Source organism: Microcaecilia unicolor, chromosome 1 (genome assembly GCF_901765095.1).
Source record: "Microcaecilia unicolor chromosome 1, aMicUni1.1, whole genome shotgun sequence".
Taxonomy (NCBI): Eukaryota; Metazoa; Chordata; class Amphibia; order Gymnophiona; family Siphonopidae; genus Microcaecilia; species Microcaecilia unicolor.
The window spans coordinates 118,758,771-118,786,633 of record NC_044031.1 but is presented as its reverse complement, the minus strand read 5'-3'; the positions used below and the strand labels follow the sequence as shown (position 1 = coordinate 118,786,633).

The window sequence follows — 27,863 nt, the reverse complement described above, 5'->3', positions numbered from 1 at the left end:
GGTCTCTGTATCTATCACGTACAAATCTTTTGACTGTCTGTTCCACTCAGTTGGGGCCAGCAATAGAAAAGTGCTTGGTGTATCAAGGTCAATACTTTACATCTTATCCTCCACAAAACAGATAAACAATGTAATGAATATAAGCAAGAAACGATAAGATAATAATGAGTAATTCCAGTCAAACTGCAGCAGTACTCTGCACAAGTGGCTCAGTAACTCCAAAAAAAGAGAGTTACAGTAATTTAATTCTGTTAACACAAGTGCTTGTAATTGTCATCTAAAATCCTTAGGCGGTACAAAAGGTTCTCAGAGGACAAGCAGGCCTTCGTATTCACAGCTGGTTGACATCATCTGACAGAGCCAGGTGCAGATGCTGACTAGCAAGACTAAGAACTTTCTAGCAGCATCCCACCGTGCATGCACTGGAGACTTCCAGCCTGCTGTGCGAGCTCGGGTCCCTCAGTCTCATTTTTTCCGTGGAGCAGGGAGGATGTGTTTTGTGTGTGTTTGTATCTCTCCCTTGTAGTGCCTTCCTGTGCGTGTATTTTTCCTTTTTTCGGGGTTTTTTTAATTCTTCTTTTTCTGTTTTAATTTCCCTTTATTTTCACTATTTTGTTTGGGGGGGGGGCTCTTAAAGTTTCCTTTTTTGTTTTTGGTAAGCTGCTAGGCCCGTTTAGGCCATAGCACTGACCTCAATTCGACTGCTGCCCCTTTTTCAGTTCACAATTGAGGAGATTAGTTTGGCTATGATTCTTTTCTCCATGTAAAAGAGCCCCTTAGTGAGTAAATGTAAATGACTGTTCAGAGGGGAGCAGCATGGGTTGGGCCTAGAAAGGAGCAACCTTTACATGCATAACTTAGAGAATACTGTAAGTTATGTGTTAAAATGCTGCATTTAGGTGTGCCCGCTAACACCTTCTATTCACATAGTTCATGAGAATATTTCTGTACCTGTTCAGTGCTTAGATTTAATTATTTGCCTTTCTACATCCAAGATAAAGACAAACAACAGAATCAGGAAAAGTTAGGAGTATAATCTAAGTTTGTATCTATGTCAATGGAGGGCAAAGTGGTTGGCCAATAAGAAAAGCAGCTCTAGTGAATGCACTAGGAGATGAATCATAGCTTCCCCAGCTCACAGCCTATGCTCTAATCACTAGACTGGTGTTTCACTGTGATGGCTGGAGGCATGAGTAGCACTCATGAAATCCCAGCAGGGAAAGAGTATATTGCTCCAACTGTAGCAATAAAGAGGAAGAGTACTTAACATGAGGCCACCAAATCCAAAGGTAGCATTCCAAGTTAATGCCTTATACAATGGTATTGTGCAAAAAAACATAATATAAATATGAATAAACCAGTATTGTTCATAATAGAGAATGTCTGCTGTTTTTAATACCAAAAAAATAAAAAGGTAATAATCTGCTTACAATAGTAAGTAAAAACAACAAAAGCAGACTGATAAAAATATCTATTAAAATAACAAAGTTTATTATAACAAAACCCAGAGGTAATTAAAACAATACCCGATGTGGCCACGTTTCGACCTCAGGCTGCGTCAGAGGTACAACTACAAATTGAAAACAATAAAAATAGAAAACAATAAAAAAAAACATAGACATCAAGTCATCATTTATAAATCATATACATATATAAAAAAACAATTTCTTAAAAAATGTTTTTTATCATTTCAAATAAAACAAGAAATCAACATTTATAAATATATTGCAAGAAACAAAAACATTTTTCATTATCCATAATATAACTCAAAAACAAAATATAAAATCCACAATCAAGAATTTAACCAGAAGTGGTTTAAGAACAACATACATTAAAATTACTACATATAAATCTCAATATCAAAGAAAGAAATCATTAACAGATAAATATGAGTCCATGAAAATGAAACTAAAACTGGAAACTTAAAACATATACAAGGAGAGGTGAGTCAAACATTCACTCACTGTAGCGTGCATGTATTATCCAATAAAGTATATAGATACCTAAAAAAGGGGGGGTTGATATTACCCCATCAAAGTATAAAAAAACCCCTGAAAATAAAAAATATAGATCAAGCATTCCACTAAATCCCACTACATATACCACCAATTGATAATTAAACATAAAATAAAACATTTAAGTCCACAATCAACCACATATACAGATCATATATTAAACAATTTTTAAAAAATTTTTGAAAAAATAGGGGCTGACCCTTTCTAACCGTTATATCAACATATGTTATAACTCAAACAAATGACAACAGTAGGAGCATCTAAATCTACTTTGTGTTCCTGTTATTTCATCCCATGCCTACAGCTTTGAATATTTTAGCATATATATCGCTCCTGAATCTATTCTACAAGTGGAACACATGCCCTCTAATCTTGTTTAAAAACCCTTCAGTCTAACCAGACAAGCATGGTGACGGAAAAAAGAGTGCTCAGGTTTAATACTTACTGTGCTCGTTTTGTTATTCAGCATCCAACTCATCGCAATACAGTGCTTATAGTGTTACTGAGTGTATCCTGTTCCGCGTTATAAAGCCTACCCCCGTGTCAAAGGTGAACAACCGTCATAAATTGTAGACTTAATTTATACTCCATTTATATTAAAAAAACCAATCTTTTGGAACCATTAATGTTTCATGAACAATCTATCAAAAAATATAATGTCACGACGACCTGTAATGCGTACGGGCATGTGGTTTTGGGAAAGACGATTAGGGCATTAAATAAATGAATTGCAGAGCACAAAAGTGCAATAAAAAGAAACGTACTTCAGAAGCCACTAGTAGAACATATGTATACCTTTAAGCATTCTTTTGATGAATTAAAATTTTTAGTACTGTTAAACATTAAAACATATTGAAGAGGAGGAGATATTAATAGACAATTGTTACAAATGGAACAGAGGTTAATTTTTAAATTTAACATAGTCAAGCCTTTTGGTTTAAACTACCTCAACAAGTTCTCCATACTACATGACTCCCAATCAGGATTCCGGTCAAATCATAGCATAGAAACAGTGTTAATTACCCTAATGACCAAATTCAAACAAACGATTGCAACCGGCACCAATATACTCCTACTACAATTTGACATATCAAGTGCCTTTGATATGGTAGACCACGAAATCCTATTACACATTCTCGAATACTTTGGCATCGGAGGTAATGTTCTAAACTGGTTCAAGGGGTTCTTAACCTCACGTTCATATCAAGTCACATCAAACTCAACTACGTCAGCTGCATGGACACCTGATTGTGGAGTACCGCAAGGATCCCCCCTCTCACCAACTATTTTCAATCTAATGATGACCCCCCCCTGGCAAAACCTTTATCTAACCATAACCTTAATCCACATATATATGCCGATGATGTAACGATATATATATACCATTCAAAAAAGACATCAATGAAATCTCTAACAAAATCAGCCAAAGTCTACACATCATGAATACCTGGGCAGACGTTTTCCGACTGAAACTGAATACAGAAAAAACTAAATGCCTCATACTTACCTCCCAATACAACACGAATAAATTTACCGCCATCAACACACCTAAACTAAATCTGCCAATCTCAGAAACCTTAAAAATCCTTGGAGTCACTATCGACCGCCACCTAACTCTTGAGACTCATGCGAACAACACAACAAAAAAAAATGTTCTACTCCATGTGGAAACTGAAAAGAATTAGACCATTCTTTCCAAGATCTGTCTTCCGCAGTCTAGTGCAATCACTCGTACTCAGTCACCTGGACTATTGCAACTCATTATACGCAGGATGCAAGGAACAAATACTGAAGAAACTTCAAACAGCCCAGAATACAGCAGCCAGACTCATCTTCAGAAAACCAAAATACGAAAGTGCAAAACCCTTACGGGAGAAACTACACTGGCTACCACTCAAGGAACGCATCACTTTTAAAGTATGCACCTTAGTCCACAAAATCATTCACGGTGAAGCCCCTGCATACATGTCCGACCTAATTGACCTGCCACCCAGAAACACTAAAAGATCGCCCCAAACCTTCCTCAATCTCCATTTCCCTAAGTGCAAAGGCATAAAATACAAAGTACTGCACGGATCGACTTTCACATACATGAGCACACAATTCTGGAATACACTACCACGCAGCCTGAAAATAACTTACGAACTAACCGACTTCCGCAAACTACTAAAGACTTATCTCTTCGAGAAAATTTATGGCAAGGATCAAAACACATAAAGCCCATACAATCTCATAGACACGCACCAATACACTCTCTGAACCTCTACTCCCGCGTTCTCACCGCTCCTAAACCCTACCCACAGATAAAATTGTCAGACCTCCCTGTTCCCTCGAAGATGCTTTGCCCCCTCTCAACTCACCACTGTTATATTCCACTGTTCTATCCCCAAGAATATCCTGAATTTACTCTGTCTTATATAATTTTTCACAATGTAACCCATAATTGTACTGCAACCAATTGCACTTACAATCTTTTACAATGTATTGTAAGCCACACTGAGCCCGCAAATAGGTGGGAAAATGTGGGATACAAATGCAAATAAATAAATAAATAAAATAAGAAAACGATTATGTTGTATTTTTATAAACATTTTGCTATATTCAGCCTTGTTTGTATAGCTAGAATTTATGTTAGTTAGGTGAGACGGATTGATGTTTTTAGACTCTGTTTTTTTCTGTTTTCACATGAGATTTCCTTATAAAACATGAGCTTTTTTTATGGGAATGTTTTTTATGGTACTGAATTTGGACACCTTAATAATAGGAAATAGAGATCGTCCTAACAACTAGTGATGGGCAGACTTATACGGTCTGCGCCAGAGCCAGTTGGTGGAAGGCAGGGCTGGTGGTTGGGAGGCGAGGATAGTGCGGGGCAAACTTGTACGGTCTGTGCCCTGAAGAGGACAGGTACAAATAAAAAGTAGCACATATGAGTTTATCTTGTTGGGCGGACTGGATGGACCGTGCGGGTCTTTTTCTGCCATCATCTACTATGTTACTTCGAAGAATGTTAACGCATTACAGGTTGTCATGACATCATGACGTTATATTTTTGATAGATTGTTCATGAAACATTAATGGTTCCAAAAGATTGTTTTTTTATATAAATGGAGTATAAATTGTCTACAATTTATGACGGTTGTTCACCTTTGACCCGGGGGTAGGCTTTATAACGCAGAACAGGATACACTCAGTAACGCTATAAGCACTGTATTGCGATGAGTTGGATGCTGAATAACAAAACGAACACAGTAAGTATTAAACCTGAGCACTGTTTTTTCCGCCACCACGCTTGTCTGGTTAAACCGAAGGGTTTTTAAACAAGATTAGAGGGCATGTGTTCCGCTCGTAGAATAGATTCAGGAGCGATATATATGCTAAAATATTCAAAGTTGTAGGCATGGGATGACGAAATTTTAAGATTGATACGGTGGCTCTCCCATTTACTTAGCGTTGCAGAGAGAAAATAACAGGAAGATTAAGAACACAAAGTAGATTTAGATGCTCCTACTGTTGTCATTTGTTTGAGTTATAAGTTACATATGTTGATACAACGATTAGAAAGGGTCAGCCCAAATTTTTTCAAAAAAAATTGTTTAATATATGATCTGTATATGTGGTTGATTGTGGACTTAGAATGTTTTATTATATGTTTAATTATCAATTGGTGGTTTATGTAGTTGGATTTAGTGGAATGCTTGATCTATATTTTTTATTTTCAGGAGGTTTTTTATACTTTGATGGGGTAATATCAACCCCCCCTTTTTTAGGTACAGTATGTATATACTTTATTGGATAATACATGCATTCTACAGTGAGTAACTGTTTGACTCACCTCTCCTTGTATATGTTTTAATTTTCCATTTTTAGTTTCATTTTTATGGACTCATATTTATCTGTTAATGATTTCTTTCTTTGATATTGAGATTTATATGTAGTAATTTTAATGTATATTGTTCTTAAACCACTTCTTGTTAAATACTTGATTGTGGATTTTAAATTTTGTTTTTTAGTTATATTATGGATAATAAAAATGTTTTTGTTTCCTGCAATATATTTATAAAATGTTGATTTTTTTTGTTTTATTTGGAAAAGAAAATAATACCTTTTTTTATTGGACATAACTTAATACATTTCTTGATTAGCTTTCGAAGGTTGCCCTTGAAGAAGGGCAACCTTCGAAAGCTAATCAAGAAATGTATTAAGTTATGTCCAATAAAAAAGGTATCATCTTATTTTCTTTTCCATGTTTTATTTTGTTTGATTTCTATTGATAACCTTTAAGAGTGGACAAACACGGCTACCACACCTCTCTATATGTTTTATTTGAAATGATAAAAACATTTTTTAAGAAATTGTTTTTTATATATGTATATGATTTATAAATGATGACTTGATGTCTATGTTTTTTATTGTTTTCTATTTTTATTGTTTTCAATTTGTAGTTGTACCCCTGACACAGCCTGAGGGCGAAACGTGGCCACGTCAGGTATTGTTTTAATTACCTCTGGGTTTTGTTATAATAAACTTTGTTATTTTAATAGATATTTTTATCAGTCTGCTTTTGTTGCTGTTTTTAATAGAAATATTTAACACAGTGCAATTCATCATAATTACCTCTGGAAGCATCAATTGAGATATAGTTAGCTGAGAAACCTTCAGAGGCTATGCTGGCATCTGTTACTAAAAGAAGCGTCATCGTGTTGTCACTGCTGGTAATTGATGGTGGAATAGATCTTCCACAATACCTGCCAAATTGCAATGACAGCAATGTGGTCATGTGATTCACTTCATCATACAAAATTATATCTGTACATGAATGAATGCAGTACAATTTGCTCATTTTTGACACTGTGGATCAAATTCTATAAATCATGCCGTAAAATCGCTATTCTTTAAGTGGCGCTGAAAGTTAAGTGCCGTTTATAGATCAGCACCTAACTTTAGACATAAGAATCTACACCAAGTAAACCGTGGGGTAAATCCCTGCATCTAAATTAGGTACAGATCCCTTTCTCTGTAACAGCCTGCATAAATTGTAGAATGCTCCTGATCTGCTCATGACCCTCCAATTTCTGCTCACCTTTTTTGGGCTGTGCGTAAATTTTAGGCACGTATCCTGCACCTAAAGTTATGTGTGTAAGTTCCCAATTAAATCTAATAGTGCCAAGAACTGGCCATAATTGGCTCGTTAGCCTATTAAATTGCACACACAAATCGGTGATGCACCTAAATTTGCACATGCAATATTTTGTAACTTTTATAGAATCGGGGGGATAGTGTGTATTTTTAACAACATTCATTTGAAGTGGAAAAAGAACAGAAAAAAACCCCATAAACATTATTTGGCTGTCCAATCCCTACTGGGCATTGCTCCTACTGCTCTCTAGATACCAGAAAAACCCTCCTCGGATCCAGGAAGAGGAACAGGCAGGGGTTTGGTGGTTTGGAGAAGACATGTTTCAGGTGTCAGGGGGCAAAGACATATACAGCTGGAGTGTTGTAGGGGGTCAGGGAGTGGAATTTTATTTTATAGTGCCCCTTTAAGAAGCTCACCGGGAACAGGCCACATGTTAGCATCCCAGTGCTTCCAGCATAATGAGATAATGTCTCTCAAAGCTGGCATTATCTTTCCATGAATAAAGTAGATTTAAGGTTAAATACAAGCATTCAATGTACATAATAATGAGCTGCTTTGCATCTCATTATTATTTTGCTCACATTGCACTACCAAAAAGTCAGTTAAATGCAAATAATGCAAGCATTTACCATTTAACATGCATTATTTCCTTGATGTGTATTAGTAATGCCCCCTCTTAGTGTAAATTTATGTTTATGATAACATTGGCTATGGGAAGACTGCTCCATTTAGAACCCTGCACAGATCTAAACTACCACTACTACTGAAACCAAAGAACCATTTACCTTCCAAGCTTAGATCCAGGATCAGTTGTATCATTGTCATATACCTCCAAATAATCAAATATGCAGTTGGAACTATGCTCCATGTTAAATGTGGTGAACATCAATCGGATGAGGTAACCGGGCTGGACTGTAATAAACCATGTGCAATTGATACCATGCGGGTAGTGGGTTGGGTGACCAGGAGTCGTTATGCTTCCTTGTGGTGCAGTAAGAGTCTCTCCACAGCCTACACAAGTTTAAAAAAAAGGTATTACTGATAAAATAATGATGCTGATAGCATGAAGGAAGTTCTAAGAACAAGGCCTGGTATAATTATATTTTCTTATATAGTGGTACTTTCTTACTAAGGTGCGTTAGCGTTTATAACGAGCCTTTAAAGTTAAGGCGTGTTAAATGCTAATGTGCCTATATATGTCTATGGGCATGTTAGCGTTTAGCACGTGTAGACCATTAACATGTGTTACAATGGCTAATGAGCTTATAGCGCACCTTTGTAAACATAGGCAATATTTTGTAAACATTATTTTATTATTCCCAGAATGCATTTTAAAGCTATTTCAAACAGGGTATATACTGTATTCAGAGCTCTTTAACTGGCTAGGAGAGGCTCCTGGATGGTTAAATCAGTTGTGTGCGGCTATCCATTGACATTCAGCGGCATTTAAGCAGTCAGTGCAGTTGAATATCAACAGTAACACCGGCAGCTCAGGGGTGAAGATGACACTTATATTCAGCACTTAACCACCAAAGGGTCCCTTTTACTAAGCTGCATAGGCGCCTACACTCGCCCAACTTGCGTCAATTTGGAATTACCACCCAGCTACCACGTGGCCCAGACAGTAATTTAATTTTTTATCTGCGTCCGCTACGCATGCCAGAAAATACTTTTTAATTTCTGGTGCATGGTGCTACCGGGCGGTAAATGGCATTCTACGCACATGGACCACTACCGCCCGGTTAACGTATGAGACCTTGCCACTAAGGCCCTCATGATCAAAAGCCCCGCGCTGTTCCAAACAGCGCCCTAAAAATAGCGCCTGGACAGCACAGGGCTTTTCTGCATCGATGATCAAAGATAATGCATGCTAATCTAAGCAGCGCTATTATCTTTGATTATCGTGTTGAAGTGTGGGAGAATTGCGCCTGAGCATGCGCTCAGCACAATCCTCCCGCACTTGTTTGACAGGTCTGGGCTGTCAAAAGCCCAAACCTGTCAAACAGTTGACTCCAGCCCCCCCTCAAACCCCCAGAAAACATTGAGGCCGCCGCCGCCGGCCAAACCCTCTCCCACCCTCCCATCCAGCGACGGGGGGGGGGGGGGGGAGCTGTAGGTCCCCCGACGATCCGACCCCTTCCATGCTCAGGGAGGGCTGGAGATCTGGTGGGTCTCCAGCCCCCCCCCCCCGAACCCCCATAAATCCTGGTGGCCGCCTCCGGCCAAACGCTATCCCACCCTCCCACACACTCAGCGACGGGGGGGGGGGCTGGAGGTTCGGTGGGTCTCCAGCCCCCCAAACCCCAAGAAATTGTTGTGGCCGCCACCCTGTTATCCTTCGACGGAGGGGGGTGGGGGCTGGAGGTCCGGTGGACCTCCAGCCCACCCCAACTCCTCCCCTCCCCCAGCGTTCAGAATCCCTGGTGGTCCGTGGTCACCCACCCTCCCTGCCGGCCCCCCAGCACCCTGTTATCCATCGATGGAGGGGGGTGCCTCCAGCCCACCCCAACTCCTCCCCTCCCCCAGCGTTCAGAATCCCTGGTGGTCCGTGGTCACCCACTCTCCCTGCCAGCCCCCCCGGCTGGCCCCCCTATCTTTTGTTGGAGGAGGGACGCAGCCTGCCTGCCTCCCTCCTCTTCCTGTCGACGCCGATGCAAAATGGCGGCGCCCAGCCCCGCCTACTGCATCCTGGGATGCGCTGGGCGGGGCTACAGACCATGTAAGGGAATCGCTCCCTTACATGGTCTGTAGCCCCACCCACCACATCCCGGGATGCAATGGGCAGGGCTGGGCGCCGCCATTTTGCATCGGCGTCGACAGGAAGAGGAGGGAGGCAGGCAGGCTGCGTCCCTCCTCCAACAAAAGGTAGGGGGGCCAGCCGGGGGGGCCGGTAGGGAGGGTGGGTGGGTGACCATGGACCACCAGGGATTCTGAACGCTGGGGGAGGGGAGGAGTTGGGGTGGGCTGGAGGTCCACCGGACCTCCAGCCCCCACCCCCCTCCGTCGATGGATAACAGGGTGGCGGCCACAACAATTTCTTGGGGTTTGGGGGGCTGGAGACCCACCGAACCTCCAGCCCCCCCCCCCGTCGCTGAGTGTGTGGGAGGGTGGGATAGCGTTTGGCCGGAGGCGGCCACCAGGATTTATGGGGGTTCGGGGGGGGGGGGGGGGTGGAGACCCACCGGATCTCCAGCCCTCCCTGAGCATGGAAGGGGTCGGATCATCGGGGGGGGACCGGAGGTCTACCGGACCTCCAGTCCCCTGTTTGCGTTTGCTTTGGGGGTGAATGGGGGCCCGCCAGCATGCAACTGCATGCTGGACAGGGCTCACCATTCCTCCTCAATGATCCGCAAAGTCTAACGCCAGCTCAGAGCTGGCGTTGATTTTGCCGCAGCCAGCGACCAAATCTTTGGCACGCTGGCCGCTGATCATTGGGGATGAATGCGTTAAGCGCTGATTAGCATGCATTTGCAAGCTAATTGCGCTCGAAGCACTGTTTAGCATGCATTTGCATGCTACTTGCGCTAAGAGCCTTCGAGTGCGTTGTTTCAGGCACTCGAGGGCTCTGATCATGGGTCGGCAGCAAACTCCGGCGCTTGTATGGCGTTAACAGCCTCTAGCGCCGGAGTTTGCTTTTGATCATGAGGGCCTAAGTGAATGGGTAGTGGTAAGGTCTCAGACCGAAAATGGACACGTGTCAATTTTCATTTTGCCACATGTCCATTTTCGGTCAAAATTGAAAAAAGACATTTTTACAGGTGCACTGAAAAATGGATCTGTGTGTGCCCAAAACACGTGCCTACGCTATCGCAGGCCATTTTTCAGCGCACATTGATAAAAGGACCCCTAAGTTAACTTGGCAGATGGGACCACATAAAATTCATAACAACATAATCATTATGATACTGGGACAGACCGTAGGTCCATCAAGCTCAGTATCCTGTTTTCAACAGTGGCCAATCCAGTCCAAGTACCTGGCAAGATACCAAATGAGTAAAATAAATTTTATGCTCCTTTTGCTGGAAATAAGCAGTGGATTTTCCTAAGTCCACCTTAATAATGGCTTTTGGTATTTTCTTAAAGTGGTTCAAACCTTTTTTTATCACATTCTCTGGTAATGAATTCCAGAGTTTAACTACATATTGCATGAAGAACTATTTTCTCCCATTTTATTTTAAATTTACTACTTAGTAGCTTCATTGCATGATCCCAAGTCCTTGTATTTTTGGAAAAAGAGTAAACATGTAATTCACATCTATCCATTTATAGACCTCTATCATATCTCCCCACAGTCATCTCTTCTCCAAGCTGAAGAGTCCTAGCTGCTTTAGCCTTTCCTCATAGGGAAGTCATCCCATTCCCTTTATCATTTTCGTTGCCCTTCTCTGTATTTCTTCTAATTCCGCTATATATTTTTTTTAGATGCAGAGGCCATTTTACTAAGCCGTGTAAGCATCTAGGCGCGCCCAACGCACGCAAAATGGAGTTACGCCCGCTACCGCATGGATCTTGCAGTAATTTCATTTTTGGTGCACATCCAATACGCGTGTTTTGGACACGTGTATCAGATGTGCGCCAAATGGCATTTGATGTGCGTAGGTCATTACCACCCGGTTACCACATGTGACTTTACTGCTAGTTCAATTGCTGGTGCTAAGATCTCAGATCCAAAATGGATGCGCACCAATTTTTATTTTGCCGCACGTCCATTTTCGGCAAAAATTTTGAAAAGGCATTTCTTGAAGGCACGCTGAAAAATGGATCTGCGAGTGCCCAAAACATGCGCCTACACTACCGCAGGCCATTTTTCAGCGCACCTTAGTAAAAGGACCCCGCAGTGACCAAAATTGCACACAGTATTCAAGGTGCGGTCGCACCATGAAGCAATACAAAGGTATTATAACATCCTTATTTTTGTTTTCCATTCCTTTCCTAATACCTAACATTCTATTTTGTTTTCTTAGCTGCCGCTGCACACTGAGCAGAGAGTTTCTATGTATCATCAACAATGACGCCCAGATCCCTTTCCTGGTCAGTGACTCCTAATGTGGAACTTTGCATCATGTAGCTATAGTTCGGGTTCCTCTTTCCCACATGCATCATTTTGCACTTGCTCACATTAAAAATCAGTCTTCCAGTCGCGTAAGGTCCTCTTGTAATTTTTCACAATCCTCTTGCGATTTAACAAGTTTGAATAACTTTGTGTCATCAGCAAATGTAATTACTTCACTAGTTACTCCCATCTCTAGATCATTTATAAACATGCTATTTATGCGCTCAACTCGCTAAGCGTATTCTATAACAAAGTACTTTGAACTTCTAATGCGTGCAAGCAACAAGGGGTATGGTTATAGGCAGGGAAATGGGGTTTTGTGGGTCACACCAAAATTTACAGAATACGGCCCATTGCGCATAAATCTACATGCTGGGATTTACTCCACATTTTCATTGGTGTAAATGGATGTGCGTAGTTTTAGGTGCTGAGATATCGCCTAAGTATATTTTATAATTGGCACCTAATATATAGAATCCAAGGGTTAATGCATAATAAAACTCTGGAATTTATAGCTAGAGAGAATGTGGTAAAAGCAGTTAGCTTAGCAGGGTTTTAAAAAAAGAACATAAGTGTTGCCATACTGGGACATACCAAAGGTCCATCAAGACCAGTCCTTTTTCCAACAGTGTCTAATTCAGGTCACAAGTACCTGGCAAGATCCCAGAATAGTAAAACAAAAGGTTTAGATAATTTCCTAAAAGAAAAGTCCATAAGCCATTATTAAGATGTACTTGGGAAAATCCACTTCTCATTCCTGGGATAAGCAGCATAAAATCTGTTTTACTGTTTTGGGATCTTGCCAGGTACTAGTAACCTGCATTGGTTACTGTTGGAAACAGGATATTGGGCTTGATGGATCTTCGGTCTGTACCAGTATGGCAATATTTATGTAGGTACCACAGAATGTGAATACTATGATAAAATTGTAGAGCAATTTATAAGAATGATAATTACAGAACAAAACATCAAATAACATATTTATTTAAGAATGTTGTGTTTGATTTTTACTCATAGCCTTGATGCAGGTATAAGCTGAAACATGGCTTTGTATAACTCCATAAATTCTGTTTTTGACCTGTATTCTACCTTTACAGTGTATTCAATTTTCATATATCCCCTTATTTTGTTGCTTTTATTTTGTTGTTGTTTTTTAAATATATTATAAGTCTTATAAATTTTAATTGCTCTCCAGATTTATGGTACCTCTCATATTATGTGATATTTTCACTTTTATTTCATTTCTCTGTGATTTTTGCATACAAATCTCTTTCAGTTTATGGGCTCACTGAAGACTTGACCAACATCCTTGTCTGAATTTTATCTGAACACTAAAGGGGTCATCTTGCCTATTTATCCACATCCTTCCACCCCTGCATAATCCCTTTTTTGGAGGGAATGAGCGCTATTCCTTTTGTTCATATGAGATTGAAGTAAGAAGATCATTTCTTCCAATATATTAGAGTGGAAGAACACCATCTTAGTCACTGTCATTCTCTTAACTCTCACCTTCCCTCCAGACTACACAGAGAATCATTCATCATGCAATACTTACTCTTCTCCCCACCTTCCTCTAGGGGGAGAACATGAATCTTATCTGAGCTAACTTAGGGTTAAGCTTGCAATAGTGTAGGTGTGGATTTTGGGCATGTGCCGATCCATTTTTCAGCACACCTGTAAAAAAGGTCTTTTTAAAATTTTTGCCGAAAATGGATGTGTGGCAAAATCAAAATTGCTGCACATCCATTTTGGATCTGCGACCTTACCGCCAGCCATTGATCTAGCAGTAAAGTCTCACACGGTAACTGGGCGGTAATGACCTATGCATGTCAAATGCCACTTGGCGCGTGTCCGATACACGCATCCAAAAATAAAAATTATTTTTTGGCCATGCATAACAGACATGCTCCAAAAATGAAATTACCACAAGAGCCACGCAGTAGCTGGGTGGTAACTCCATTTTGGCGCATGTTGGGCGCACGTAGATGCTTACGCGGCTTAGTAAAAGGGCCCCTTAGAGATTTAATCCCTACCTCCCCCTCCCCACCACACACACACACACTCACTCACACACACACACACACACACACACACACACACACACACACTAAAGTTATACTTTCTTTCTTTATGGGGTAAAGGGGGATCTTCAAAGAGTCTTTAAAGACAGTCACTCAAAGTTCTTTAATATTACGTTTCTATTTTTATTTGGATGCCAGTAAGGACCTGGTAGGATTTTGTACCACATTTTAATATATTTCTTGGCCTGCCTCACTTCGTTAATATTGCAAAAGAAAGCATACGAGAGTAACATCATTATGGAATCCTAAAGCTTCGTCTTCTATAACCTCCTTTTATTTTGGCAAATTTCTAAGATTTCGTCCTTTAGCATTCTGTGACCATGTACTATGTAAAGACTTTTACCTTGTACAGCCGAGCTAAATCTAGCCAAGAACCCATAATTTGTAACTGAAGAATCTGTCTGGAATCTGACATAAAGAGATCTTTGTGTTGACTGGACAGGAGGAGGTACTGTTAGGCCACAGTACTTCCCAATGAGATGCGAATCTGCAGATGATCCATCCCTGACCTGAAAATAAAAGTAGATATATTGATTTGTGGGTAACGTAAGCATGCATAGTCTTATAACAGAACACAGCAACTATCACAGAATTAAGGATAACACAATTGTTGTGATTACTTGGGACATTCCTCTTTCCACTGATAAGAAGTTTGATACCTAAATAATGGACATTCTAGTAAAAGGGAAAAGGACAAATACAGCACTATTAAGAGAAGTATTCTTACAAAATGTTCTGTACTATGTACGGAGAAAGAGAAAACACCAATTAATGCAATAAGCATGGTTGAAGGATATAAGAAATTATTCCAATTGTGCTGGATGCAAACAACCTGATTAATAAAGAAAGTTTCAAGTGTAAACTCTAGGAAGTAACTCTGTTTGGCATACCGGTAATTTAGGTTATGAAATGGACTTTAGCAGTAAATCTGAAAAACTGAGATAATTTCCAACATAAACTGGTTTAGGAGTGAGGGTCATTCCTTTGGGGAGGGGGATAATTTTAAAAGGAATCCCTGAAGATAAAATAGCACTTTATGCACAGAAATGTTTTTATTTTTTAAATTGCACAAAATATAAGGATGTGCAGTTGTTTGAAACACCACTGGAAATAAGTATTTCTTCACGGAGAGGGTGGTGAACGCTTGGAATGCCCTCCCGCGGGAGGTGGTGGACATGAAAACGGTAACGGAATTCAAACATGCGTGGGATAGGCATAAAGGAATCCTGTGCAGAAGGAATGGATCCACAGAAGCTTAGCTGAAATTGGGTGGCGGGGGGAAGAGGGGTTGGTGGTTGAGAGGCTAGGATAGGGGAGGGCAGACTTATACGGGAACTGTGCCAGAGCGGTGATGGGAGGCGGGACTGGTGGTTGGGAGGCGGGAAATACTGCTGGACAGACTTATACAGTCTGTGCCCTGAAAAAGACAGGTACAAATCAAGGTAAAGTATACACATATGAGTTTATCGTGGGCAGACTAGATGGACCGTGCAGGTCTTTTTCTGCCGTCATCTACTATGTTACTATGTTACTATGTATTCCATGTCATTTAAAACCACAATGGCAAGGAATAAAAAGACAAACTTACAGATTATTTCCTATAATTAAATACTGTGTACTTGTGGTAAGGTGCACCATTGTGAGTTAAGTAAGCACTTGAGATTGCATTATTTGCTCACAATAAACTCACCAAGCTAGACATGGGGAAAGCCACTGCTTGTCCCTGGGATCAACAGCATGGACTCTTGCTACTGTTTGGGATTCTGTCAGGTACTTGTGACCTGAATTGGCCACTGCTGTAAGCAGGATAATGGGCTAGATGGACTATTGGTCTGACCCAGTGTGGCTATTCTTATGTTTACTGCATGGTTAAAACACTGCTAAAAGGACTTAAAGGTTAAAATATAAAACTTAAAACAATGAGGCACATTGTTTTAAGCCCTTTTGGTAACATTTTAAGCATAGAGTGTGTTTGGTGAGCTTATTGTGAGCAACCATAAGAATCTCAGGTGCTTACCTATGGTAGGATCCCAGATGAATTATTGCACTTTCAATGTGGTAGTTTTCAAAGGGAAAATATGAAACAGCTAGTAAAAAAGGCCCGTTTCTGACACAAATGAAACGGGCGCTAGCAGGGTTTTCCTCGGAGTGTGTATGTATGAGAGAGTGTGTGTGAGAGTGACTGTGTGAGAGAGAGAGAGAGAGTGAATGTGCGAGTGTGTGTGTGTGACAGAGAGAGAGTGAGACTGAGTGCGATTGTGTCTGGAGGGAGAATGTGTGTGTGAGAATGAGAGTGTGTGCCATGGGCCCCCCTCCCTCCCTCCCTCCGAGTTCCAGGGTACCCTCTCCCTCCCTCCCTCCCTCCGAGTTCCAGGGTCGTCCCCCTCCCTCTGAGTTCCATGGTCGTCGTCCCCCTCCCTCCCTCCCTCCAAGTTCCAGGGTCATCCCCCCTCCCTCCCTCCGAGTTCCAGGGTCGTCCCCTACCTCCGAATTTCAGGGTCGTCCCCTATCTCCCTCCCTCCGAGTTTCAAGGTCATCCCCTCCCTCCCTCCGAGTTCCAGGGTCATCCTCCCCCTCCCTCCCTCCCTCCGAGCTTCAGGGTCATCCCCTCCCTCTCTCCGAGTTCCAGGGTCGTCGCCCCCTCTCTCTGAGTTCCAGGGGACCGAGTTTCAGGTTCGTCCCTCCCTCCCTCTGAGTTCCAGGGTCCCCCCTCCCTCTCTCTCTCTGAGTTTCAAGGTCCTCCTCTCTCTGAGTTTCAAGGTCCCCCTCCCTCTGAGTTTCAGGGTCCCCTCCCTCCCTCGTCCCTCCCTCACAGTTCCAGGATTCCCCCTCCCTCCCAGTTCCAGGGTCATCGTCCCTCCCTTCCTCCCTCCCTCCCTTCCAGTTGCAGCACCCCTCCCTATGAATTTTAGAAGTCATTTTCACTTACGAAGTCGGGGTTATGGCGGCCGTCAGCAGCGGTAAAAGGTGTGCATACTCGGCCCTTCTCTCTCTCTCAGTTCTGGTCCCATCCTCATTTCCTGTTTCCACAAGGGCGGGACCAGAGCTGAGAGAGAGAGAAGGGCCGAGCCTGCACGCCTTTTACCGCTGCTGCCAGCCGCCGTAAACCCGACTTGGTAAGTGAAGATGACTTTTAAAATTTGGAGGGAGGGGGCCTGGAACTGGAAGAGAGGGAGGGACGACGACACCCTCATGAATGTGACGTCATGTTCCGTGGCCTGGCAGCTCTGCAGCTTTCCCTTCCAGTGATTGGTCACTGCTGTTTGTGACGAACTCGGAAGCACGTGACGTCAATTCAGGAGATGGATACGGCAGAAGCATGAATGCTTCAAGGCTTCATTTTCATGGAGTCAGCTTCAGAACGTTGGAGGTGCTTTTTATTTATTTGTTGCATTTGTATCCCACATTTTCCCACCTATTTGCAGGCTCAATGTGGCTTACAATGTTCCGTCATGGCTTTCGCCGTTCCAGAGTAGAAGATAAAATTGGTGTTACATAGAGAACATGGATGATATAATTGAATTAAGCAAACAGATATATTAAGAAAACATTTGGAATATAAGGTAGAGTGGTAATGTGTTACGATTTCAGCTACTGATCATTGTGGTATGCCTTGTCGAAGAGATAGGTCTTCAGAGATTTACGAAAGTTAATTCGTTCGTTAATAGATTTTTAAGTTAAGTGGCAATGCATTCCACAACTGAGGCTCATGTAGGATTTATTATATAGGATGTGCAAAAAATTACAAATTTATGAAAAAAAACCAAAAACACTTGAAAATCTCAAAAAGGTTATTTTAAACAGTGACTCAGCAAACCTTTTTTGGCCATGCATATCCTTAATATTAACTCCAGAAAGAGTACAATTTTATAATGGGGTTCTTAGATAGGTAAGATACATAAGTGTATATGTTGTGCTTGTTTTATATAGACAATATCCCACTAGTTCTATAAACTTGGATGCCCAATTTTACACAGGGGGTCATTCTATATATGGTGCCTAAAAAATCGTTGCCCAAAAAATGCACTAGTCTATAAGCCATGCTTAAAGTTAGGTGTGGTTTACAATATAGCACTTAGGTGCTAGGGTCACACGTAAATGTAGGTGTAGCCATTTGCATCAACAAAAACGTGGTTCAAATGACTGTGCCTAAATTTACATGCAGTGCCCTAATCAAGGGTCCCTTTTACAAAGTGGCAGTAAGCCCAACGTGGGCTTACCACTTGCTAAAAAGGAAGTACCGTCGGGCTTCCACAACAGTTCCCATCCCCAACACACCGTCATATTTATTTTTGTTCGCTGGTATGTACCCGGTGGTGATCGGGCAGTGCCGCATGCTGCCTGGTTGCTGCTGGGTTACAATGGGAGCCCTTCCTGCCGTCTCAATGGGCAGAGGTAAGGGCTCCCCCCCCCCAATGGCCATAAGCAAGTGCTTCACTTGCTGTATGGGCATTTCTTTAAAAAAAGAAAGACCTACCTTTACCCGCTGCGGTAAATGGGGGCCTCAGCGACCAGCAAAAACATGCACTGACACCAGTGCAGGCCCCCTTTTACTGCAGCTTGGTAAAAGGGGCCTTAAGTGTGTAATGCAAAAGCATGTTACGCTCTGCCTTGAAATGCTCATGACCCTCACATTTCCGCACCCCCTTTTTTGAGCTGGGCCTAAATTTACATGCATATATAATAAATAAATCTAATTAGCGCCAGTAGTAGCGCTTTAGAAATGTTAAGTAGTAGTAGTAGTAATTGCTTGGCCATTTATTGGCACTAATTGGCTCATTATTCAATTAAATTCTGCACGCTAATTAGGAGCACGCTCAAATTTGCAGGCAGAAATTTTGGCGGCTTTTATAGAAACGGGGTTAGCGTGCAAAGTTGCACACACAAGTAATAGAATAGTGTCAGTTGTGTGCATAACATAATAGTGGGTCTTTTACTAAAGATTATGGCATGTTACCTGCAATAGGGCCCATAGGAACAAAATGGTTCCTGTGTCAGATAACGTGGTAAACTTTAGCAAAATACCCCTTTAATTGGCTGTTAATTGACATTAACCACCAATTATTGGCTATGAGGTTAATTGGTACTAATTGGCACTAATTAGCAGTTACAGGCATAACTGCTATTAGAATTCTATAAATTGCACATGCAAAATCTAACTGATAGAGAAGCATGGACCAGGGAGGGGTTTCAGCGGATCAGGGGCATGCCTAGTGCTTAAGTATGCAGCTTATAGAATACTAATATATAGAAGAGAGGTGTGGTAGCAGTGTTAGTCCACTTTTAAAGGTAATCAATAGAAATAAAACATGGAAAAGAAAATAAGATGATACCTGTGGGGCAGCACTTTACAAAACCAGAACACTGTACCAGTGATTTCATAGTAAGTCTCCTGAAAGGTAACTTTAAAACAATACAGGAACGTAAGACCTTTGAAGTCAGAATGATTAAATATTTTGACACCCACCAGACTGGACTTAACAAAGATCTGGGTTTTCTAGCCCATTATGAACCCTAAAGTTGTATTGCTCTGTTTGTCATCCTCCACTCACCTATCCATGCCCATCCTGTTAGACTGTCACTGAAATGCTTTGATGTTCCCATGCATATCTCCTGGTCTCTCACCTATCCACCCCCACCTTGTTAGACAGTCACTGAAATGCTTTGATGTTTCACTTATATATACTGTCATCTACCAACACTTGCATTTCCGATCTGATGAAGAAGGGCAACCTTCGAAAGCTAATCAAGAAATGTATTAAGTTATGTCCATTAAAAAAGGTATCATCTTATTTTCTTTTCCATGTTTTATATTATTTCTATTGATTACCTAATATATAGAAGGAATGTAAACCCAGAATCCAGAGGCTACCTACTTCTCCGCCTACCCAGCTGCAGAAACATAATCTACAAAATCATCCATATGGCTGGATTCAGCTACCTGGGCTCAAAATGATAGAACTCAATACCCAAAGCCATGAGAAGTATCACTATCGATCTCCAGTTCAGAAAAGACCTGAAAACCCACCTTTTCCAAAAATCCTATAACTAAACACAAACTACAGATGCTCCATAATAATTTGTAACCGCAAAACACTATTGTAACTTCATCTAAATGTAAAATAGTGAGCAACTTTGAACAGACAGCTGGTTTTGGAAAACAGTGGGATACAAGAATAAATAAATAAGTAAGTAAGTAAATAAATGTTTAGCGGTTAAAATAGGCCACATAAAAAGCAGGCCTATGTTTGAACACTAAAAAGTTAACTAGTTAGCACTGAATATTGGCTTAACTGGTTAACATTTTAGTGAATATTCAATGCCAGCTACTAGAAACAGCCCGGCATTGAATATCTGGGTTTAACGTTGGTGGCAGACATCAAAAACATTGCCCCCACCAGCTTAATATCGGGCCCTAAGTCAACATGCTTAATTTATTTGTGTGTATGACCTTATGAGTCATACAATATAATAACAGGTCTTTGTGTCTATTTTAAAATAATTTTGTTACAGTATTTGGGTGGGGGGATGGGTTCACTCTTTCACACTGTTCTACCCCCCCCCCCCCCCCAACTATTTATGGTGATATTCTACTAATGATTAGCATATATTATCTGCCACAGGACCCATTTTATTCCTATGAGCCCTGCTGCAGATAATCCAAGTTTCCAAGTTTATCGTTATTTACTATCCCGCCATACAGACATGCCATCTAGGTGGGTTACAATATTTAATCTATGAAATAAAGTGAGTGTAAACACAAGACAGAAAGTTAGGCGAAGAGGGTAGAACTCCGTTTATTAAAAGAGAAAGAAGAGAAGGGGAGCAAACAATAGGTGAGTTCTTCTGTCATCCTAGAGGGTACTCCGAGTGGCTTGCAGTAACGGAGAAAAGAATTAGTAAAAAGCATCATTAAACAGAAAAGTCTTGAGGTCTATTTTAAATTGAGATAAGGATGTTTGTAGTTTCATGTGTAAAGGTAATTAGTTCCAGAGGTGGGTCTCTTGTACAGGTACTAATCGTTAGTAAAAACTCCTTATATGTTGTTTGGGCTGCAAGATGCATTTAACAATAGGCAATTACTGTAATCTGCAAATATTTCAAGCAAGCAAATGTTTCTTACCTCTGCATAATTAGAGCTACAATCAGTATTATTCTGAATGTTGAATGTGATAAAGCTGAGACGAGCGACATTCCCTTCAGGCTGTGTGATGATCCACTCACAAGTCTTCTCATGAGGATAAGAACTGGGATAGTATGGAGAATGAATTACCCCTTCCCCAGACTGCTGACCTCCACAGGCTGCAAGGACAAACCAGTCAGTGTTAAAATGAATTACTGATCCTACAGCTTTTGCCCCTTTAGCATTTTCCTCCCATTTAAGTTTGACCTTATTGCTGCATTCAACACAGTAGATTACAACATTCTCTTATGTAAATTGAATTCAATTGGTATTTCAGGTAGTCTTCTCATGGTTCAGCAAGTTTTTATTTAATAGATATTATATGGTAAAAATGAAAGGCATGGGTACCCCATTTTGGGGTTCTACAGGTTTCTCCGCTTTCATCCATTCTGTTTAAAGTTTATATGTCTTTCGCTGACTTTGGCTTTTCTGAACTAGGAGTAAAGTTCTATTCTTTTTTTTTAATTTTTTTTTTTTATTTATAAGTTATTAAATTTACATTTATGCAATAATACATAGATGCACACTTCACACATTAAAGTATTAACTAAATATCTCAAAAAGGCAAAAACATCCTCTTATTTAGTCCACAAATATTGACCCAAGATCTAGGAAATTAAAAAAAAGGTAAAAGAAAAAAAAATAAAGAGTAGATAGAACCTTCAGTATCACAGCCAGGATAAGCGCTAGCAATCAAGGAATTCACAGCAGTTATTCTTTAGTTGAAATAAACTCAATTAACTTCCCTGGGTCAAAAAAAATGTAATTAACAGCATTCAAAGAAATATAACACTTGCAAGGAAACTTTAATATAAAGGATCCTCCTATTCGGAGAACCCTCTCTTTTAACGTGTAGTAAAGTTCTATTCTTATTCAGATTATATGCTCCTGTTGGTTCCAGTTAGTGATGATTTAGCTGTCACTACTGCTAATGTTGCTACATGTATTTCTATGATCAAGCATTACAGTTCAATACATGGGTTTAAACTTAATACTGATAAAAACAAACTGCATTGGCTCGACCATGATGTCAAATCAATTCCAGATACTCTTTTCAATATCAAATGACCTGTCTGTAAAGATCAAACATACCTCTAAAGTTCTGGGCTTTATCTTAGACTATACACTTTCTCTTGAGACTCCGCTTAACACAAGACTCTCTCTACTTCAGGAAGCAGGTGAAAGCTTGGCTCTTCAACCAGGCCTTTAATGGAAGAAATAACTAATGTGTTAGTCTCACTCACATACACGAGTGACTCAGGCTGCACATACTGCAGCAGGACATGTTTATCCACTCCTACCCTAGCTGAGATAATATTTAACCATATCTCTGACCTCATGTGCAATTAATCACCTTACTTTCTAACTCTTCTTACTCTCTTACCTATCTATATGTTACTGCTTTACCCTTCACTATCAAGTATGGCATAGTATCCTCTTACATATTGTGTTGACATTGTAAGAGGATACTATCCAGCTTATAATTGAAAAAGAAAAACGCCTATATTGCGACCCAAATCGGGAGATAGACGTTTATCTCCCCAAAACGAATAAATCGGTATAATCGAAAGCCGATTTTGGACGTTTTCAACTGCACTCCGTCACGGATGCGGACAAAGTTGATGGGGGCATGTCAGAGGTGTGGCGAAGGCGGAACTGGGGTGTGGTTATCAGCCGAACAGAGATGGGCGCATTTCACCGATAATGGAAAAAAGTATGCGTTTTTAGCTAGAATTTAGGACACTTTTCCTGGACCCTGTTTTTTCACGAATAAGGCCCCAAAAAGTGCCCTAAATAACCAGATGACCACCGGAAGGAATCAGGGATGACCTCCCCTGACTCCCCCAGTGGTCACTAACCCCCTCCCACCACAAAAAATGATGTTTCACAACTTTTTATTTTCACCCTCAAATGTCATACCCACCTCCCTGGCAGCAGTATGCAGGTCCCTGGAGCAGTTGTTAGGGGGTGCAGTGGACTTCAGGCAGGTGGACCCAGGCCCATCCCCCCCCTACCTGTTACAATTGTGCTGCTTAATGCTTAGTCGTCCAACCCCCCCAAACCCACTGTACCCACATGTAGGTGCCCCCCTTCACCCCTTAGGGCTATAGTAATGGTGTAGACTTGTGGGCAGTGGGTTTTGAGGGGGATTTGGGGGGCTCAACACACAAGGGAATGGTGCTATGCACCTGGGAGCTCTTTTACCTTTTTTTTGTTTTTGTAAAAGTGCCCCCTAGGGTGCCCGGTTGGTGTCCTGGCATGTGAGGGGGACCAGTGCACTATGAATCCTGGCCCCTCCCACGAACAAATGCCTTGGATTTATTCGTTTTCGAGCTGGGCGCTTTCATTTTCCATTATCACTGAAAAACAAAAACGCCCAGCTCACAAATTGTCGAATAAAACATGGACGTCTATTTTTGTCAAAAATACGGTTCGGTCCGCCCCTTCACGGACCCGTTCTCGGAGATAAACGCCCATGGAGATAGACGTTTTCGTTCAATTATGCCCCTCTATGCCATACTTTGCATTGTTATGTCAATATTTTTACTGCTGTAATTGCCTATTGCTCATATTTGATCTATTCTTACTGTTCACTGCCTTGAGTGAATTCCTTCAAAAAGGCAGTAAATAAATCCTAATAAATAAATAAATCATATAGAGGGGCATTTTCAAAGTTGGAATTTGGACGTCTTTGTAAAACGTCCAAATTGAGAGGCGGGGAAAAGGTCATTTTCGAAAAAAGATGGACATCCTTGGATTTGGACATCTTTGATTTTGGGCGATTTTCGAAACCAAAGACGTCCAAGTCTAAAATGTCCAAATGCAAGCCATTTGGACGTGGGACAAGCCAGCATTTGTAGTACAATGGTCTCCCTGACATGCCAGGAAAGCAATCGGGCACCCTAGGTGACACTGCAGTGGACTTCATAAAATGCTCCCAGGTACATAGCTCCCTTACCTTGTGTGCTGAGCCCCCCAAACTACTACCCCCAACTGTGCACCACTACCATAGCCCTTACAGATGACGGGCGGCACCTATATGCGGGTACAGAGGGTTTGTGGTGGGTTTTGGAGAGCTCACTGTTTCCTCCACAAATGTAACAGGTATGGGGGGTATGGTCCTGGGTCTACCTGTCTGAAGTGCCCTGTACCCACTAAAATTGCTCCAGGGACCTGCATGCACTGTCATGGACCTGAGTATGACATCTGAGGCTGGCACGTAATATTTTTAATGTTTTTTTAGGGTGGGAGGGGGTTAGTGACCACTGGGGGAGTAACGGAAGGTCATCCCTGATTCCCTCCAGTGGTCATCTGGTCATTTCAGGCACCTTTTTGTGCCTTATTCGTAATAAAAACAAGTCCAGGTGAGAACATCCAAGTTTTAGTCTTCAACATCCCTGCTTTTTTCCATTATGGCTCAAAGACGTCCAAGTCTTAGGAACGCCCAAGTCCCGCCTTCACCACTCCTTCGATACGCCCCCTTGAGATTTTAACATCATTGCGACGGACTTACGCTAGAGATGTCCAAAATCGGGTTTCGATTACACCGATTTGGACTTCTCTGAGAGATGGACGTCAAAGTAGTGATTTATATCGAAAGATGGACGTCCATCTCTTTCGAAAATTAGCCTGATAGTCGAAATAGAGTTTTTTAAACTTCATCAATTACTTAATGTTCGCCGCTATTTTGACAACGTACACTTTGCTATCTTGGTTCAGACTTGTGTTTTATCTCAATTAGATTACTGTAACAGTCTTTACCTGTCTCTTACTGTTAGATTATATACCACACTTCAGATCCTCTAGAACACCACTGCTAAACTAATGCTGCATTGATTTCTCTTCATTGACCTCCTATACAGGCCCATATTATTTTTAAATTGGTATTTAAGATGTTCGATGGGGCCTCTCTAAAATATCTTTACCAACTGTTGTCTTTTCACTCAGGCTGCAGTTTTCTAAGGACTAAAGACCCATACTGTTTAATCTTTCCTTTATTTTCAGCTATTAGGTATAAGAAACTTCTAAAAGATTCTTTTTGCTATCAGGCAGTGCATCTCTGGTTCTTACCTTTGGATTTATGGCCTTCTTCATCCAATTATCTGTTTCATAATTTTTTTTCTTTACTGTAATTTTTTTCTTTTACTTTTTTGTTACCTGCTTTGGACCACTGTTTTGTTGGAGTTAGCGGGATACAAGAACCATATCATATTACATTAGAACTGAGCACATGTTAGTGTGTGCAGCATGCACAAAACCGTCCAGCACATGTGCTAATCTGTGCACTGATGATTAGTAATAATTGTATTTAAATGTATCGAAAAGGAATCAAATCAGGATGACTGTGTATTAATTCCAGTGCTCAGAAGACAGCAGAGAAATTAACGTAGGCCTTAATGCTGAAAACATACTGCCAGATCAAGGATGGTGTATGGGTTTTGAAGAAAAGATTTCTTTTGGCTTCTTTGAAAGGAGAAAGAGGCCTGTGCTGCCTACAGTACTGATATTGAGGGAAAAAACATGTCTGCGAGTCTGAGCAAAGCTGGGGGTGAGGGCAGACATTGGTGACTATTTTGTTGCACTTTGGTGTGAGCCTCTTAGGGGATTTAAACTGCAAAAAAATTTTGGATTGGCCACTGTTGGAAACAGGATACTGGGCTAGATGGACCATTGGTCTGACCTAGTATGGCTATTCTTATATTCTTATTTCATGGCACGGGGGAAGAGGGACATTTTTCCTAAGCAGACCAAAGATGTTGAGTGCAAAATCCATCTTTATGATTGCTCCCCCCACTCCCCAACCTAGGTTAGATGAAATCAGTGGTGAGGAAAATTTGGACAGGGAATTAATTCCTTTTACCAGAGTGAACCAGTCCATCCACCAGAAAAGGGAGACCCTGAAAGGGTAGGTGACAAAGACTATATCCAGTAAGCTCTGAATGGCCTAGATCCACAGTGATCATATTGTTCAATGGGACTAACTCATTCTGAGATATGTCAGCTGAGTCACATGCACAGGCTACCACATGACCCAACAACTTCAATGTGTGCCGTGCTGATGTCTGCAAACTCATTTTCTGAAATCACAGTTACCAGAGTGGTAATTCATTGTGGCGGAAAGAAGGCTGTTGCCTGAATCTTCTCTAGCAGAATTCCTGTGAATAACACCTGAGATGAGGAGCGCAAGTGGGACTTTGAATAAATGATGACAAACTAAAAACACCATACATAGTGGAGTGGAGGAGTGGCCTAGTGGTTAGAGCACCAGTCTTGCAATCCAGAGGTGGTCAGTTCAAATCCTGCTGCTGCTCCTTGTGATCTTGGGCAAGTCACTTACCCCTCCATTGCCTCAGATACAAATTTCAATTGTGAGCCCTCCTGGGAGAGAGAGAAATATCCAGAGTACCTGAATGTAACTCAACTTGAGCTCCTGCTGAGAAAGGTGTGAGCAAAATCCAAATAAATAGTACTTTAAAGTGAATTCATTTTTCCATAGGTAACCGATATAAAGAATTCAATAATGGATGAGCTGACATCCACCTAGTCATCCAATAGATTAATCTGGCCACAGCATTCTAAATTATCTGAAGTCTACATAAAAGATATTAAAGTACATTGATATTGTAGACCTGGATCCTTTGAGGCTAATGCACCCCCTTTTGATATTGAGAAAGATGTGTGGTCCCTTCTTCATGGACACTTCCCTGATCTGGTCCCAAGTAACTGTGCACTCCCAGCAACATGCTCCAATGAGGACTGATGTTAGTGCTGTTTCACCTTTGTAGGATGCCTGACATTGGAGGCCTCTGATGCTGATTCCTGCACCTTCTTCAATGGGTGGGTACTGGATAATGTCCAATTCAAAGGGTCCTGTGAACATTTGACACTGAGGGAGATTAAAGACTCCCTGATATTGACCAGTGCAGCTCAAAGGTCCTTTGGGTCCCACACATCCAGTGCCAATGAATGTGGATCACTTTGATAAACCAATGAAAATTCTCGTTTTCTCCTCAATGTCATGAAACCTTCATTAGCCATCTCAAAAAGTTTATTTGAAGGTTGTAGATTGAATTAATAGATTTTTTTAAATACATTCACCATTCAAAAAATATTTTCATGCTTCTAAAGTAGAATACTTAGGAATCACATTTCTATATCTCTAAAGGTTATCAATAGAAATCAAACAAAATAAAACATGGAAAAGAAAATAAGATGATACCTTTTTTATTGGACATAACTTAATACATTTCTTGATTAGCTTTCGAAGGTTGCCCTTCTTCGTCAGATCAGAAATAAGCAAATGTGCTAGCTGACAGTGTATATAAGTGAAAACATTCAAGCATTACTATGACAGTCTGACAGGGTGGGAGGATGGGGGTGGGTCGGAGGT

At 41.1% G+C, this 27,863-nt stretch overlaps 1 protein-coding gene across 2 annotated transcripts in view; it reads right to left on the bottom strand.

Moving 5' to 3' along the window:
• The window catches only part of CUBN (cubilin), a 697,556-nt gene that overhangs the window by 543,415 nt on the left and 126,278 nt on the right, over positions 1-27,863 (bottom strand). For both annotated transcript variants that reach the window (XM_030199596.1, XM_030199602.1), the window contains exons 19-22: positions 21,413-21,591; positions 14,633-14,798; positions 7,941-8,166; positions 6,633-6,763 (exon numbers count right to left, since the gene is read on the bottom strand). In XM_030199596.1, coding sequence (XP_030055456.1) covers positions 6,633-6,763; positions 7,941-8,166; positions 14,633-14,798; positions 21,413-21,591 — 702 coding nt within the window. The remainder of the gene's footprint in view (positions 1-6,632; positions 6,764-7,940; positions 8,167-14,632; positions 14,799-21,412; positions 21,592-27,863) is intronic.